Source organism: Pongo abelii, chromosome 6 (genome assembly GCF_028885655.2).
Source record: "Pongo abelii isolate AG06213 chromosome 6, NHGRI_mPonAbe1-v2.0_pri, whole genome shotgun sequence".
Lineage (NCBI taxonomy): Eukaryota > Metazoa > Chordata > Mammalia > Primates > Hominidae > Pongo > Pongo abelii.
In genome coordinates, this window is record NC_071991.2 from 139,111,757 (window position 1) to 139,129,475 (window position 17,719).

At 46.4% G+C, this 17,719-nt stretch overlaps 1 protein-coding gene, 1 long non-coding RNA gene and 1 other non-coding gene across 7 annotated transcripts in view; 2 read left to right on the forward strand and 1 right to left on the reverse strand.

Annotated features, from left to right (window-relative positions):
• WEE2 (WEE2 oocyte meiosis inhibiting kinase) overlaps positions 1–6,795 on the forward strand; it is a 23,910-nt gene extending 17,115 nt beyond the window's left edge. Inside the window, exons 9-12 of the mRNA XM_002818542.2 lie at positions 576–746; positions 2,821–2,963; positions 5,046–5,188; positions 5,816–6,795. Of these exons, the coding sequence (XP_002818588.1) occupies positions 576–746; positions 2,821–2,963; positions 5,046–5,188; positions 5,816–5,841 (483 nt within the window). The 3' untranslated portion in view covers positions 5,842–6,795. The remainder of the gene's footprint in view (positions 1–575; positions 747–2,820; positions 2,964–5,045; positions 5,189–5,815) is intronic.
• Positions 1–17,645, reverse strand: part of LOC100448324 (uncharacterized) — a 27,573-nt gene extending 9,928 nt beyond the window's left edge. For 3 of the 5 annotated variants that reach the window (XR_010140944.1, XR_010140942.1, XR_010140943.1), the window contains exons 1-3: positions 16,833–17,645; positions 3,510–3,663; positions 3,071–3,159 (exon numbers count right to left, since the gene is read on the reverse strand). This is a non-coding gene — a long non-coding RNA (uncharacterized LOC100448324). The remainder of the gene's footprint in view (positions 1–3,070; positions 3,160–3,509; positions 3,664–16,832) is intronic. The other 2 variants (XR_008527276.2, XR_008527279.2) reach the window with 1 other exon arrangement.
• Positions 3,502–3,666, forward strand: LOC112134532 (U1 spliceosomal RNA). Its single transcript, XR_002915942.1, has one exon. It is a non-coding gene; the product is annotated as a U1 spliceosomal RNA (small nuclear RNA).
• Positions 17,646–17,719: the final 74 nt, after the last annotated feature.

Sequence of the window (17,719 nt, forward strand, 5' to 3'; positions counted from 1 at the left end):
GGCTCAATCAAGGATGAATCAGTATTCAGACTATTCTTTCTAAATGCCCTTTACTGTTTCCAATATTTCTTAGACTTCCTAACCTCATGGATTGCCTACTAAGAAAGAAGCCTTTTCCTCAAGCCCATATTGGTCCAATCATCTTTATCATGCCATTATCGTTCTGATAGCACCACTAGTTTTGGTTATTGAAATGACGTTTAGTCATTGCCCATCTTCTCCAATGTCTGTTGAGTCAGGCCTAGGAAGGATATAACTTCTTCCTGGGTGATAATCAGATAAAAATGAGTATTTCCTTCCTGTGATCAGCCAAGTTATGTAGCAAGCCTTTCTGAGCCTGACAGCAAAATGGCAGTAAGTTTCTGCCTTGGACTCCTCAAGGCACAGCAGTGTTAATCAGGTAGATTTATATTCTCTCTTCTCTAGAAATCACTAACTACAGTGAATGTACCTTTGGCCATCGTGTTTGTTTAGACCTTATATGCACTCGAATGAACCTTTCCTACTAGTTATATTTTAATCTAGACTCACTCTGCTTGGCATAGTAACTGGCCTTCCTGTCTTCTGTTTTGAAGGATTACCGGCACCTTCCCAAAGCAGACATATTTGCCTTGGGATTAACAATTGCAGTGGCTGCAGGAGCAGAGTCATTGCCCACCAATGGTGCTGCATGGCACCATATCCGCAAGGGTAACTTTCCGGATGTTCCTCAGGAGCTCTCAGAAAGCTTTTCCAGTCTGCTCAAGGTGATATCTCTTACGAGATGAACAGAAGATGCAATATCTATTTTTTTAATGCGATGGCAAGTAGTTGGGCAAAGAAAAATAGAGATGCTGGTAGTGTCACTAACAGAAAAAGGAACGTGACTAGAAGTCCAGAAAAAATAAGGGGCGGGGCCAGGCGCGGTGGCTCACGCCTGTAATCTCAGCAATCTGGGAGGCTGAGGAGGGTGGACCACAAGGTCATAAGATGAGACCATCCTGGCTAACACGGTGAAACCCTGTCTCTACTAAAAATACAAAAAATTAGCTGGGAATGGTGGCAGGCGCCTGTAGTCTCAGCTACTCGGGTGGCTGAGGCAGAAGAATGTCTTGAACCCAGGAGACAGTGCTTGCAGTGAGCCGAGACTGGGCCACTGCACTCCAGCCTGGGCGACAGAGCAAGACTCCGTCTCAAAAAAAAAAAAAAAAAAAGGCGGCAGAGGGGATGTGGATCGAGAATTTCTTAAGGAAACTCGGAAGATATTGTAAAATCTTTTCATGCTTAGTTTAAAAATCCTGTTACAAACATTTTTCATTTGCCCTTTCTAACAATGCTATAAGGTAGACAGGTGGCATCTTATCCTGCAATTGAGGAAACCATGGCTCAGAGCAGCTCCTTGACACCTGTAGTCACAATGAATGACTGGCTAACTCCAAAATCAAATCTGGTCCTTTAGCTCCTACTTCAGGGTTTTAACTATTGTTAGTGATAACAGTGATAGTACTAAAAGAATGAATTTCTATTATATGTAAGAAGGTATAAGACTACTTTATTGATAATTGATAATACCAATTATTTGAGCTATTAGAAAAAAGAATGTCAATTTAAAAATCTATGTTTTACTTAATGACATCTGAGTAGTGTGGGGACAAGAAAAGAAAGATACTATGTTGCAATAGACACAAAAAGCTTATACTGTCAAGAAGCTTAATCATGTCAAGAAAAATGTATATATGATTTTAAATCATGTCTTAAGGAACAGGATTGGTTAGGATTCCCAAAACAGCCTTAGAAATATCTATTTCCTTGGAGATTAGATTTTTTTTTTTGGGGGGGGGACAGGGTCTCATTCTGTTGCCTAGACTGGAGTGCAGTGGCACAATCATAGCTTACTGCAGCCTTGAACTCCTGAGCTCGAGCAATCCTCCTGCCTCAGCTTCCTGAGTAGCTGGACTACAGGTGTGGGAGATTAGTTTCACAGTTTACCTGCAAACTTCAAATGTATTTACAAATCTGTCCTTCTTCCTGACTTCTTTTGCTTTCCTGAAAGAGGCAAACTCTTCCTCCTTCCTTTTGTTCAGTCTAATCACCTATTTCCATGTGTAAACCACTTTTGCATTTAGTTGATATTTCAGAACCTAAATGCTGGCCCTGTACTAGATAATACATATATTAATTTGTTAAATTCTAAAAATAGTTTAAGAAAGTGAATATAATTATCCCAAATTTCAGGTAAGAGAAATGGAGCTTCAGCAAAGTTTATACAACAAATGGTGGAGTCGGCTCTGAATTTGGTCTGAATTTGGTTCAGTGTTTTCTTCATTATATGACAGTGTCAGTTGCTGTATATAATTAGGTATTTTCTACTATATTCAAATCATGATAGGTTACATCATCTACCTTAAAATAAATGCTTCAGGAATACTGTCATGTTGAGTTATTAATACTAAGTGAAAAAGCAACATGATGTGGTAGAAAGTAAACTGGAGTAAGAGTTGGGCAAACTGGGTTTTGGTCTTGGCCATTCCAGTAATTTGGATAATTTTTATCGAGAGTCTTAGTTTTTTCTGCTTTAAAACTAAGGCAATAGACTAGTTAGCCAGCCAGCTCCAAAATATGATTAAAGACAAATCAGAGGTGTGGACAACTGGTGCTACCAGACATGGACAATCCTCCTGCCCCAGGTGGAGCTCAGTTTTCATTTCTTTCCTCTGCACAAAGCAGAAGCAATGTCTTACAAAATCCACCAGGAGAAGCTGGGTTGGAGTTGGCTTGAATGGGAAGATTTTTCCCAATAGTGAAGCTTCTGTTTCTTTCCTCTTGGTCCTATATCTTCAGAACATGATCCACCCTGATGCTGAACAGAGACCTTCTGCAGCAGCTCTGGCCAGAAATACAGTTCTCCGGCCTTCCCTGGGAAAAACAGAAGAGCTCCAACAGCAGCTGAATTTGGAAAAGTTCAAGACTGCCACACTGGAAAGGTATATTTTTGGATGATGGGGGGTCAAGAAAGAATCTGAGTACTACTCACAATGGTATGACTAGTCTACTGTGTCTTCTCTGTGGATTCAAGTATAAATATATTCACCATTATAATACATAGGTCCCTGCCCACAAGGAAACTGGCAGCATGCGGCTCTTTGTAGCATCAGGCTGGGAGGCTCTGTGATTAGGTTGCTTGAGAGAGAAAATTCCAGTTAATGCAAACAAAGGAAACAAGAGTGAGGAATATAAGGAAATACCAGTAAAGAAAACTTAGGATTCTAAGTGACAGCGGGTATCCTAGTAACTGGTTGGTGATCACCTAACATAAGATGACAACAGGTAAGATGGGTAAGACCTATTTTAGAAACCCATTAAATTTCAGGGGCAGGCAGGTAAACATACTGTCCTGGTACACATTTGGAGGAAGGATTATTTTTCTGAGCAAAGAAAACAATCTGTTCCCCTACTCATGTGGGCTTGTATTCATGCATATATTTACTTGTTAATCCATTCCTTCAGCAAATGGGAATTCAAATACTTACCTGGCAGGGAAGATATCATGATCACGAAGGTGGTTTTTCCCAGTGTGAGGCTCATCGATTGCACTCCGGATGTGCTGACCCCTGCGATATCCCCAAATGTGGAAAACTCGACTGCATAATTTGTTGTAGTGGGGGACTGTGTTCGTGCTTTCCCCTGAAAAACGAAAACAAAAAAATAGGAATTGATGGGGTGGGGTTGGAGATGAGCAGCGTTCTGAAGGCATTTTTGAGTAATTATTACATATACTGTACACTGTTGAAAATACAAAAGAAGAAAATGAAAAATCGTCCTTGCTTAAAATAAGCTTAGAAGTCCAACTTCTCTTGGATATACAGTCATCCATCTTGGAAAGATTAGCTTTGAAGCATTCCTAACCTGATTTCTTAGTATTAATAATAACTTGTAGAGACTGTTGGCCTTTAGTCAGGTAAATCTTCCTAATAAGCCACTTAATATTTTTCTGTTCTAGTTTTGAATTCCATTGTCCCAGCTAATAAAGAAAGTACAAAGTACTATACTTACATATGTTATTCACAAGAATATAAGTACCTCTTAAGGTGTGGTGTACATTCTGGGAAGCCAGCTATGGAGACACAGGTGACTATCATCAGCCAGTACCAGTGATGGGCACCTATCATAGAGATGGGGCAGAGAGCATCTTGAAATTATCTAGATCAGGGATCCCCAGCCCCTGGGCCATGGACCAGTACCAGTCTGTGGCCTGTTAGGAACCAGGCTGCATGGCAGGAGGTGAGCAGTGGGTGAGTGAGCCCTACCACCTGAGCTCTGACTCCCATCAGATCAGTGGCAGCATTAAATTCTTATAGTACAAACCCTATTGTAAACTGTGCATGTGAGGGATCTAGGTTGTACACTCCTTCAAGAATCTAATACCTGATGATCTGAGGTGAACAGTTTCATCCTGACACCATCTCCTCCCCCGACTCCCCACCCATGGAAAAACTCTCTTCCTTGAAATCAGTCCCTGGTTCCAAAAAGGTTGGGGACTGCTGGTCTAGACCAAGTGTTGGAAAACTTGTTCTGTGAAGGGCTAGAGAGTAAATATTTTATGCTTTGTGGGCCATATGCTTTCTGCTGGAATGATTTCAACTCTGCTGTTATATGTTGTCAGTGGGTGTTTTTACACTATAAATGAGTGGCTGTGTTCCAATAAGACTTTATTTATAAATACAGGTGATGGGCCAGATCTGACTCAGAAGTTGTGGTTTATTGACCCTGGTACCTTTCATATGTAGCCTGAAGAGCTGTTCACTTAATTTAAAATATTTTAAACATCACCTACACTCCAATCAGCAGAGCCTGGGGAGCTAAACCTACCATGTTGTATGACATGTGTGTGTCAATCATTTTTTATGACAACCATAGTAACTGAATTTTCTATTCTGTACATAGCTCAGGCTTTTTGTTTCTGTAAATACTGAAACAAAAAGAAAAACATTTACATATTAGTTTTGATCATACATATCTCTGATTGGAGATCAAGTAGCCTTTGCTTTTTCCCCCTTGCACTTCAGGGAACTGAGAGAAGCCCAGCAGGCCCAGTCACCCCAGGGAGATACCCATCATGGTGACACTGGGGTCTCTGGGACCCACACAGGATCAAGAAGCACGAAACGCCTGGTGGGAGGAAAGAGTGCAAGGTCTTCAAGCTTTACCTGTGAGTAATCTTCCCCTTAAGAACTCATTTTGCAGCCAGGCGTGGTGGCTTATGCCTGTAATCCCAACACTTTGGGAGGCCGAGGCGGGCGGATCATGAGGTCAGGAGATCGAAACCATCCTGGCTAATACGGTGAAACCCCGTCTCTACTAAAAACACAAAAAATTAGCAGGGCGAGGTGGCAGGCGCCTGTAGTCCAAGCTACTCAGGAGGCTGAGGAAGGAGAATCGCTTGAACCCGGGAGGGTGGAGCTTGCAGTGAGCCGAGATCGCGCCACTGCACTCCAGCCTGGGCGACAGAGCAAGACTCTATATCTAGAAAAAAACAAAAAAACAAAAAAAACTCATTCTGTACCAGCCAACCTTTTACTGTAGAACCTCTGTAAATAGATATCAGCTGTCCCAACCTTCCTCTTATAAAATGAAAAAATTAGCCAAACTTGAATGCCCAAGGATTTCAAAAGCTACTACTAATTTACCATTTATAGCCAAGATCCTAAAGCTAGTAAGGCTTTGTCTTCGCAAGGGTCCCAGATACAATAATTGGAAGCCATTTCTCTTTTCTATTGTTATATTCCTAATGCCACTGATCAGTAACTTATTTACTTCTCACACTTTTGATGAACAGCAGGAGAGCGTGAGCCTCTGCGTTAAAAGAAGAAAAGGAAAACAGCCCTTGGTTTGGCCTATGGATTACGAGGTTGCTGTTGCTGATTGCCCACCAAGGATCCCAGGGACTCATTGTACATAGAAAGGAATAGGATTTAGTTTAGAGTTGAAGTCAGAGCTTACAGAAAATGTGCCTGGATTTCCACAGTGCTTCTCAGGTTACATGATGCTGTTCCTAAGAGAGAATTCCCAGCTTCTTTGAGGAAGTGGGTCTCCTAATGTATACCCTTTCTGATATTGTATTTATTAAATAAATGGTTTCGCCATTATGTGAGGTGGGTAAAAGTTAGACTGTATGCAACTTGGACATCTCTGAGCTGGTTGTTAACTTGCAGAACAAAAATGCTGTGGGGAGAGGCTTCAGGGAAAACTTGATGTGCCTGTGGTTGTTTTCCATCTATTTGCCCTGCCTCTCTTCTGGCTGTTCTGGTTGGTTTGATATTCTGGGCCTCACCAATTTCTCTTGGTTTTTATGAGAATTTGGCTTTGTTTCCTGTTTTTTAAAATCATATTTTATCTAAATCCTTTTTCTGTACACGTTTTTAAAGGAAGAGAATACTGTATTTTTAAATAAAGGTTTTTATCTTGTCCAAAGCCTAATTACAGGTAAAATATCCTTTGTAAAATGTAACTAACAAAGAATGAGAATTTTATGTCGGAGAACATTTTACGAATAAAAGGGTAAGAGAATTCAGTGGGTTAGTAGTAGCAGGTCTTGGTGGCACGTCTCTGCTTCGTAGATCCAACAGTTAATAATGGTCAGGATCTGCTAGGAAATTATGTTGGTCATAAAGGTATTTGATGAGCTCTGTTTGTATCATCTTAGTGAATGCAACCTGTTAATGATAATGGCTTTTTTGCTGCTTGATTTTCTTCTTTTCCCCTCATTTTTAAAAGCTAGAAGTTTTTTTAACTGAATAAACCCTAATACTGTTCTTTGTTCTGCTTTGGAGTAGCAATTCTTTCCATGCAATTAAGTGTGGTGGTGGTCTTCCTATAGCCCATTGCCATTTTTCTTTACTAGGCTCTATTCAAAATTGTAAAATGGGTTAGTTTATCTCTTGCCACCTCCCCCTCAACAACAACACACACACCAGGCCATGTTCCTTGTAGTATAGTACAAGGTCAACCATAATTTGTGATTTAGAAACAGGGAAATTATTAAGTACATCCAATGTATAGATGAGAAGTGTTTGGTTATACTAGTCTTCTCAGGCATTGATGACTATGACTATTTGGGTCTACAGCCTCTTCTCTACTGTGTTCCTCAGCCTAGCTTCGCACCTGAATGGACCTGGTGCCAGGTTCATTCACTCTGGCTCTCTGGCTCTGGCCCGCTCTCGCTCTCTCTGGCCCGCTCTCGCTCTCTCTGGCCCGCTCTCGCTCTCTCTGGCCCGCTCTCGCTCTCTCTGGCCCGCTCTCGCTCTCTCTGGCCCGCTCTCGCTCTCTCTGGCCCGCTCTCGCTCTCTCTGGCCCGCTCTCGCTCTCTCTGGCCCTGACTGGCTCTCTCTGGCCCTGACTGGCTCTCTCGCTCTGGCTCTGACTGGCTCTCTCGCTCTGTCTCTGGCCCGCTCTCGCTCTGTCTCTGGCTCTGACTGGCTCTCTCTCTCTGGCTCTGACTGGCTCTCTCTCTCTCTGGCTCTGACTGGCTCTCTCTCTCTCTGGCTCTGACTGGCTCTCTCTCTCTCTGGCTCTGACTGGCTCTCTCTCTCTCTGGCTCTGACTGGCTCTCTCTCTCTCTGGCTCTGACTGGCTCTCTCTCTCTCTGGCTCTGACTGGCTCTCTCTCTCTGGCTCTGACTGGCTCTCTCTCTCTGGCTCTACAGTAGCAGGATATCTGCATAGATACTACTGAGTGTGAGGGACTGGGTCTTCACTGGCCTTGGCGTTTCATCCCTTCCATTTCAGTGAGACGCTTATTTCTTACCTCAGTAAGTTTTGTTTTTGCACAGAGATCATTATATAACTTGGAAACTAATTATCACAATTATTTTATTAACATCATTGGGCTGGTAACATTAAAGAAGTTAAATTAAAATACTTTAGAAAATATGTTACTTCTCTATGGATGTATTCTAAATGTCAACACTGACATTAAGGTACCAACAGATAATCTTGAGATCTAGAGGAACACTATTGCGCTCTACTGGTCTAATAAGCTCTAACACATGGACCAGTTTAGAGAGGCCATTTACTGAAAGTTGTAGAAAGGTGAATATTGAAAGGTATGAACCTTTCAGCCTGAACGACTAAGGCTTTTTATCTCTAGATGAACCATATTTTCAATCTTGAATTAGATAAAAATTGTCAGGTTTTTCTTTAAAAAATAGCCATAAAAACTACTAAGTATTGCTAAAATTGCTTTCAAACCATTCTAAAATATATGCAAGTAATCAGTGTAGGTAATAAGTGCTGCAATTTTTCAGCAGTTATGAGGCTTTAGAGAAGCTGATTTAAAATCAAAGTAAAAACCTGATTAAAATTTCTTTAAAAATGGATAATTTACAGCAAAACTGTCCAAGGCTTCCTATTTATGATAAAGTATTGCCAGTCTTGGTCTCTACCAATGGATGCCTATAGCTGAAACCTTTTTAATTTAGGGAGAAATAAGTCAGGCCAAAGATGACTTTGCACCCCTGGGCATTTATGATACACATTTCTTTCTCATTTGTCTTTGCAAATGATAAAAAGCCCTGTGTCAGTCTACTACTGCCAGGCATTAAAGCTGATTAAAGCCATAATGCTACCTGTCACCACTTCACAGCATTGGAAAGGCCATCTCTGGGTCCATGGATGAACTACACAAAGTGTGTGTATGTGTATCCTATGGAGAGGTTTCAGGGCTTCCTCGTCAAAATGCAAAATCTAGGTTTCTGAAGGGGTATCTCTGATACAAAAATATATTGGAGTCACTATTCCAAGTCCTCAATTAAAATAATTTTAGGGCTCTTTGAGCATCCTTCTGGATTCTTCCCAGAAATAAGAATGCTTATTTGAGCATCCCTTCTGGATTCTTATTTCTATACCCTGGCCTGTGACCTGGGCCCTACTAGCCTGTCCTTGTTTTAAAGTATACTGTGAACTGGATATTCACAAGTTCCCTGACCTCTAAGAGCTCGCAGTTAACAGGAGGGATGAGGTGACTTTGTGATCATTTGTTATAAGATGGACTGAGTGAGGAAAGAAAATGAAATGGGAGAACAGAAAGGAAGGACCATTTGAGTACAGAAGTCTGAAAGTGTGTGAGGGGAGGGCAGTTCAGATCCTGAGGACAGAGCAATGCAACAGAAGCATTTGTTGTGTTAGGAAGAGGGATCCATTTGATAATAGAAGAAAATGCTTTAATTTCTCCATGACATTTTATATCTAAAAAACTGTGTACATTTTATCATGCTTTTCTTTGTCAAAGAAAAAAAAACTGAAGTAGCAGCACTGTGATTCTCTTCAGCCAGCAATCTCGGGAGAATGTGTATTGGCAATTCCTGTCTGAGAATTCAGAGTACTCCAGACTCTCCACTAAGGTGTTACTTATAAAGTTGTAAGAGTTTGCTCAAGGTTGTCTGTTTTCAATTTGCATGGTGCTTTCTGCATTTTTCTTTATACAACTTCTCCCACACTCCTTACTCCAAAGTATGCAAATAGAAAGGGAGATATTAGTGGCATCACATGAAGAAAGAAATTTTAGAGCCAAGTGATTGGATACAGGTGAATGGATGTGGGTGGTGAGAGAGAGATGAAGATGATTACAAAGTTCAAGTCTGGGAGAATCTTGGTACCATTAAACAAGGAGCTTAGAAGGGAGAAACTGACTTTGGGCAAAAGGGTGAATTTACTTTTTCATTTGACTCTACCCCTCAAGTGGAAGCAGGATTTTTAAAGAGAAAATCATTGGAAGTCATTGACAGTAGTAACATAGCGGGTGGGGTGTGGGATTACTAATTCCTGTGCGAGGCTTGAAGGCAGTATAACATGGTATGTTTTAGCAGCTCAACATTGTGAAGGTGCCAGTAAAATGGAGGTAAGCATCTAGAAATACAGTATACCAACTGGTGAGCAAGACCTTCAGGAGGGGGTTAAAGTGTGTGTGTTGGAAGCTGTCTTAAGATTTTATCCCTAAATGGCAAAAATGGGCAGATGAAAGGTTTTAGGTAGAGGCCTGAGGAGGTGATTTGCCTGTTAGAACAATATGGTGGGTAACTTCTTTCTCCACAGTCTGGACAGTGCCAGGACCAGGAGAAGGAGTGGAAGGGGCAGCCCCCGCTGGTGTGGTGGGTTCTGCAATTTATGGGGCTCCATACATCCTTTTTCCCACTAGGCCCAGGATTAGCGTGAATGAGACGGAATTTAAGGGGTACCAAGGAACTCAGCAATCAAGATTTGTGATACTTTAATGAAATATTCTTAAAATATTAAAACTAATGAAAAAAATTCATGATGAATAAAATACCAAAATTTTAAATACAAGATCAGTAAGCTGAAGTTAATTAAAATTATTTAAGATTGTTACTTGGTCTAGAAAAATTGTGAAGGCATGGCAATTCTCTCAAAACAAGCAAAGCCGATTTGAAAACATTACTGATCAGTTTACTTCCATTAAAAGTAAAGTTATATCCATCTTGGCATAAATAAAATATTTAAACTTAATGTTGTGAATTTTAATACACCTGTAGTGTAACAGGTCCCCCCACCCTGGGTTACTAAAGAGTGTATGTCCACTGCCTGAATCCTGAAGGCCAGGCCATATGCCAAGGCCATGATGACCAGCCAAAGAGCAGGTGTTTCTGAGAAGCCAAACATCCCAGAGAATATCTGAGAACCTACCAAAGAAAACAGCTCCATCACACACAGTAGGCTAAAAGCCAGAAAATTAGCTTACATGTAGCTTAGGGATGGGAGGCCAGGCAGATCTCTACAGCTGTCCTGCTGCCATCTAGCAGTGCCTTGTATGTAAGTCCTGATAAACTCCTCTACTCGCCAAGCTGAACTTGTCCGGGTCAATCTTTGGTTTCTCGGCTTCTTCTCAGTTTGGGGGAAGGTTTTTATTAATGCAATTCTGGGTTTTTCTTGTTACAATACCTACTTTAAAAATTTTCAATACTTCTTCAACTACTTTAATGTTCTGGAAATATATGTGTTATATATATTGATATGTAACACATATACATATATATTGATATATATACACATATATACATACATATATTTTGTGGGATGATATATATATACCCTGTCTCAAAAAATATATGTGTATATATATTGATATATACATACACACATATTTCATTGATATATATTGATATATATACACATATATATACACACACATATATATATTTTTTGAGACAGGGTCTCACTCTGTTGCACAGGCTGGAGTGCAGTGGTGTGATCATGGCTCACTGAAGCCTCAACTTCCCAGGCTCAAGCGATCCTCCCACTTCAGTAGCTCGGACTATAAGCACATACCACTACGCCTGGCTAATTTTTTTTTTTTTTTTTTGAGACGGAGTCTTGCACTGTCGCCCAGGCTGGAGTGCAGGGGCGCGATCTCAGCTCACTGCAAGCTCCATCTCCCTGGCTCTCACCATTCTCCTGCCTCAGCCTCCCAAGTAGCTGGGACTACAGGCGCCCGCCACCATGCCCAGCTAATTTTTTGTATTTTTAGGTAGAGACGGGGTTTCACCGTGTTAGCTAGGATGGTCTCGATCTCCTGACCTTGTGATCGGCCCGCCTCGGCCTCCCAAAGTGCTGGGATTATGGGCGTTGAGCCACCACGCCTGGCCGCCTGGCTAATTTTTGTATTTTTTATAGAGACAGGGTTTTGTCATGTTGCTCAAGCTGGTCTTGAAATCCTGGGCTCAAGTGATCCACCTTCTCAACCTCCCAAAGTGCTGGGATTACAAACATGAGCTACTGGACCTGGCCAAAATTTTTTTAATTAAAAAATTTTCTTGTTTTTGTCTTTTTAATTTTTTTTTTTTTTTTAATTTATGAAGTATTTATTGATCATTCTTGGGTGTTTCTCGGAGAGGGGGATATGGGAGGGTCATAGGATAATAGTGGAGAGAAGGTCAGGAGATAAACACATGAATAAAGGTCTCTGGTTTTCCTAGGCAGAGGACCCTGCGGCCTTCTGCAGTGTTTCTGCCCCTGGGTACTTGAGATTAGGGACTGGTGATGACTCTTAAAGAGCATGCTGCCTTCAAGCATCTGTTTAACAAAGCACATCTTGCACCGCCCTTAATCCATTTAACCCTGAGTTGACACAGCATACGTTTCAGAGAGCATGGGGCTGGGGGAAAGGCCATAGATCAACAGCATCCCAAGGCAGAAGAATTTCTCCTAGTCAGAACAAAATGGAGTCTCCTATGCCCACCTCTTTCTACACAGACACAGCAACAATCTGATCTCTCCTTCCTTTCCCCACACTTCCCCCCCTTCTCTTCAACAAAACCGCCATCGTCCTCATGGCCCGCTCCCGATGGTCGCTGTCTCTTCGGAGCTGTTGGGTACACCTCCCAGACAGGGCAGCCGGGCAGAGGCGCTCCTCACCTCCCAGACAGGGCGGCCGGGCAGAGGCGCTCCTCGCTTCCCAGACGGGGCCGCCCGGGCAGAGGCACTCCTCACTTCCCAGACGGGGCCGCCCAGGCAGAGGCGCTCCTCACTTCCTCCCATACCGGGTGGCAGCCGGGCAGAGGCGCTCCTCACCTCCCAGATGGGGCGGCCGGGCAGAGGCGCTCCTCACTTCCCAGACCGGGCGGCCGAGCAGAGGCGCTCCTCACTTCCCAGAGGGGGCGGCCGGGCAGAGGCGCTCCTCACTTCCCAGACCAGGCGGCCGGGCAGAGGCGCTCCTCACTTCCCAGACGGGGTGGCCGGGCAGAGACGCTCCTCACTTCCTCCCAGACGGGGTGGCAGCCAGGCAGAGGCGCTCCTCACCTCCCAGACAGGGCGGCCGGGCAGAGGCGCTCCTCACTTCCCAGACTGGGCGGCCGGGCAGAGGCGCTCCTCACTTCCCAGACTGGGCGGCCGGGCAGAGGCGCTCCTCACCTCCTAGACGGGGTGGCCAGGCAGAGGCGCTCCTCACTTCCCAGACGGTGTGGCGGCTGGGCAGAGGCGCTCCTCCCTTCCCAGATGGGGCAGCCAGGCAGAGGCGCTTCTCACTTCCTCCCAGACGGGGTGGCGGCCAGGCAGAGGCGCTCCTCACTTCCCAGAGGGGGCGGCCGGGCAGAGGTGCTCCTCACTTCCTCCCAGATGGGGTGGCGGCCGGGCAGAGGCACTCCTCACCTCCCAGACGGGGCGGCCGGGCAGAGGTGCTCCTCATCTCCCAGATGGGGCAGCCGGGCAGAGGTGCTCCTCACTTCCTCTCAGACGGGGTGACAGCCGGGCAGAGGCGCTCCTCACCTCCCAGACGGAGTGGCCGGGCAGAGGCGCTCCTCACTTCCCATATGGGGTGGCGGCCGGGCAGAGGCGCTCCTCACTTCCCAGATGGGGCAGCCGGGCAGAGGCGCTCCTCACTTCCTCCCAGACGGGGTGGCGGCCAGGCAGAGGCACTCCTCACCTCCCAGACGGGGCGGCCGGGCAGAGGTGCTCCTCATCTCCCAGATGGGGCGGCCGGGCAGAGGTGCTCCTCATCTCCCAGACGGGGCAGCCGGGCAGAGGTGCTCCTCACTTCCTCCCAGACGGGGTGACGGCCGGGCAGAGGCGCTCCTCACCTCCCAGACGGAGTGGTCAGGCAGAGGCGCTCCTCACTTCCCATATGGGGTGGCGGCCGGGCAGAGGCGCTCCTCACTTCCCAGATGGGGCAGCCGGGCAGAGGCGCTCCTCACTTCCTCCCAGACGGGGTGGCGGCCAGGCAGAGGCACTCCTCACCTCCCAGACGGGGCGGCCGGGCAGAGGTGCTCCTCATCTCCCAGATGGGGCAGCCGGGCATAGGTGCTCCTCACTTCCTCCCAGACGGGGTGGCAGCCGGGCAGAGGCGCTCCTCACTTCCCAGACGGGGCGGCCGGGCAGAGGCGCTCCTCACTTCCTCCCAGACGGGGTGGTGGCCAGGCAGAGGCGCTCCTCACTTCCCAGACGGGGTGGCCGGGCAGAGGCGCTCCTCACTTCCCAGACGGGGTGGCCAGGCAGAGGCACTCCTCACCTCCCAGACGGGGCGGCCGGGCAGAGGCGCTCCTCACTTCCCATACGGGGTGGCAGCCGGGCAGAGGCGCTCCTCACTTCCCAGATGGGGCAGCCGGGCAGAGGCGCTCCTCACTTCCTCCCAGACGGGGTGGCAGCCGGGCAGAGGCGCTCCTCACTTCCCAGACGGGGCGGCCGGGCAGAGGTGCTCCTCACTTCCTCCCAGACGGGGTGGCGGCCGGGCAGAGGCGCTCCTCACCTCCCAGACGGGGTGGCCGGGCAGAGGCGCTCCTCCCTTCCCAGCCGGAGTGGCCAGGCAGAGGCGCTCCTCACCTCCCAGAGTGGGCGGCCAGGCAGAGGCGCTCCTCACTTCCCAGAGTGGGCGGCCTGGCAGAGGTGCTCCTCACTTCCCATACGGGGTGGCAGCCGGGTAGAGGCGCTCCTCACTTCCCAGATGGGGCAGCTGGGCAGAGGTGCTCCTCACTTCCTCCCAGATGGGATGGCGGCCAGGCAGAGGCGCTCCTCACCTCCCAGACGGGGCGGCGGCCAGGCAGAGGCGCTCCTCACCTCCCAGACGGGGCGGCCGGGCAGAGGCGCTCCTCACTTCCTCCCAGACGGGGCGGCCGGGCAGAGGCACTCCTCACCTCCCAGACGGGGCAGCTGGGCAGAGGCGCTCCTCACTTCCCATATGGGGTGGCAGCCGGGCAGAGGCGCTCCTCACTTCCCAGATGGGGTGGCGGCCAGGCAGAGGCGCTCCTCACTTCCCAGATGGGGCAACCGGGCAGAGGCGCTCCTCACTTCCTCCCAGACGGGGTGGCGGCCAGGCAGAGGCGCTCCTCACCTCCCAGACGGGGCGGCCGGGCAGAGGTGCTCCTCATCTCCCAGACGGGGCAGCCGGGCAGAGGCGCTCCTCACTTCCTCCCAGACGGGGTGGCAGCCGGGCAGAGGCGCTCCTCACATCCCAGACGGGGCGGCCGGGCAGAGGCGCTCCTCACTTCCCAGATAGGGCGGCCGGGCAGAGGGGCTCCTCACATCCCAGACGATGGGCGGCCAGGCAGAGATGCTCCTCACTTCCTAGACGGGGTGGCGGCGGGGCAGAGGCTGTAATCTTAGCACTTTAAGAGGCCAAGGCAGGAGGCTGGTAGGTGGAGGTTGCAGCGAGCCGAGATCACACCACTGCACTCCAGCCTGAGCACCATTGAGCATTGAGTTAGCGAGACTCCGTCTGCAATCCCAGCACCTCGGGAGGCCGAGGCAGGCAGATCACTCGAGGCCAGGAGCTGGAGACCAGCCCGGTCAACACGGTGAAACCCCGTCTCCACCAAAAATACAAAAACCATTCAGGCGTGGCGGCGCGCGCCTGCAATCCCAGGCACTCGGCAGGCCGAGGCAGGAGAGTCACAGGAGCCCGAGGCAGGGAGGTTGCAGCGAGCCGAGATCATGGCAGTACAGTCCAGCTTCGATAACAGCGGGAGACCGAAAAAAGAAGGAGAGGGAGACCGAAGAAAGGGGAGGGGGAGGGGGAGGGAGAGGGAGAGGGAGAGGGAGAGGGAGAGGGAGAGGGAGAGGGAGAGGGAGAGGGGTCTTTTTAATTTTTATGGGTTCAAAGGAAGTGTATATATTTATGGGGTACATGAGATATTTTGATACAGGCATGCAACGTCAAATAAGCACATCATGGGGGATGGGGTATCCTCTTAATCATTCATCCTTTGAGTTACACACAATCCAATAACACTCTTATTTTAAAATGTACAATTAAGTAATTATTGACTATAGTCAACCTATTGTGCCATCGAAAATAGTAGGTCTTATTCATTCTATTTTTTTGTACTCATTAACCATCCCCACCTTCCCTCCAGCCCCCCACTAACGTTCCTAGCCCCAATTTTTAAAAATACATAAGCACACATATATACAGGGGTGCATATTCTTCCTTGTGCCTCAGGCTCCAGTCTGGCTTGGATCCTGTATTCAGTTAAAATTTTAATACAATCATGCACTTCATAACGATGTTTTGGAAAAAGAATGCATATACAACAGTGCATATACAAAGGTGGTCCCATAAGATTACAATGGAGTTGAAAAATTCCTATCGTCTAGTGACATCATGCCTGCTAAAACATCAGAATGCAATGTATTACTCATGTGTTACTTGATATTAATAATGACTATGTCACTGGTTTATGTATTTACTATACTTTTTATTATTATTTAACTTATTTTTTTAAAAGTTAACTGTAAAACAGCCTCAGGCAGGTCCTTCAGGAGGGATTCCAGAAGACATTGTTATAGGAGATGACAGCTCCCTGTGTGTCACTGCTTCTGAAAACCTTCCAGTGGGACAAGACGTGGAGGTGGAAGGCTGAGACTGATCACAATGACCCTGTGTAGGCCTAGGCTAATGTGTGTGTTTATGTCTTAGTTTTTTAAAAAAATGGCTAAAAAAAAAAAGCAAAGGTAGAAAAAAGCTTGTAGAATAAGGATAGAAAAATATTTTTGTACAGTGGTACAGTGTGTGTTTTAAGCTAATTGTTATTACAAAACAGTTAAAACGTAAAAAAATTGAAAGATTTAAAAAGTTATAGTAAGCAAAAGTTTACTGAAGGAAGAAAAGTATTTTTTATAAACTGAGTGTAGCCTAAGTGTACAGTGTTTATGAAGTGTTTAGTGGGTACAATAATGTCCTAGATCTTCATGTTGGGCCACCACTCACTCACTCACTCACCCACAGCAACTTCCAGTTCCGCAAGCTCCATTCATGGTAAGCGCCCCATACAGGTGTGCCATTTTTATCTTTTACACTGCATTTGTACTGTACCTTTTCCATGTTTACATATGTTTAGACACACAGATACTTACCATGAATTACAATGGTCTGCGGTATTCAGTATCGCCCCATGCTGTCAGGTTTGCAGCCTGGAAGCAACAGGCCACACCACACAGCCGAGGTGTGGCCAGGCTCTACCATCTAGGTCGTGAAAGTACATTCTATGGTGTTCGCACAGCAACAAAATCGCCTAATGACGCAATCCTCAGACCTTTCCCTGTTGTTAAGGTACACATGACTCTTATTTTGTTCCTCCCGGAACAAAGTATTTTTTTACCTTTTAAATATTTTTACCTTTTAAAATATTACATTAATATATTATTTGATTGCCAGTTTTTCTGGTGCTCCCTTAAATTTCACAGCCTGTTAGCCCTTCCCCAGTTCCCCTTTCTTTTTCTGCTTTTCTTAGTGCTTTAACAGACCTGGGACGTTTTCTTTTTCTTTTTCTTTAATTTTCTTCTTCTCTTTTTTTTTTTTTTTTGTTTGTTTTGTTTTGTTTTGCTTTGAGATAGAGTCTCGCTCTGTTGCCCAGACTGGAATGCAGTGGTGCGTTCACGGCTCAATGCAGCAACGACCTCCAGGGCTCAGGCGATCCCCCGACCTCAGCCTTCCGAGAAGCTTGGACCACAGGCGCGCGCCACCACGCCCAGCTAATTTTATATTTTTTGTAGAGACAGGTCTCACTGTGTCGCCTAGGCTGGTCACAAATCTTTTTGCTTTTTTTTCCCCCAGGCAGAGCTAGTCTCTGTTTTGCCTACCTCGCCCCCTCCCGGGCCCAGTTAGAAACCTCATCACATAATTTCATTTCTTTCCAAACTTGAAACCTTCCAAACTTGAAACCTTTCAAACTCACCACTTGGCGGCGTTGATCCATCCGCCCGCCCACAAAGAGAAGATCGCGGAACTTCAGAGTTAAGGG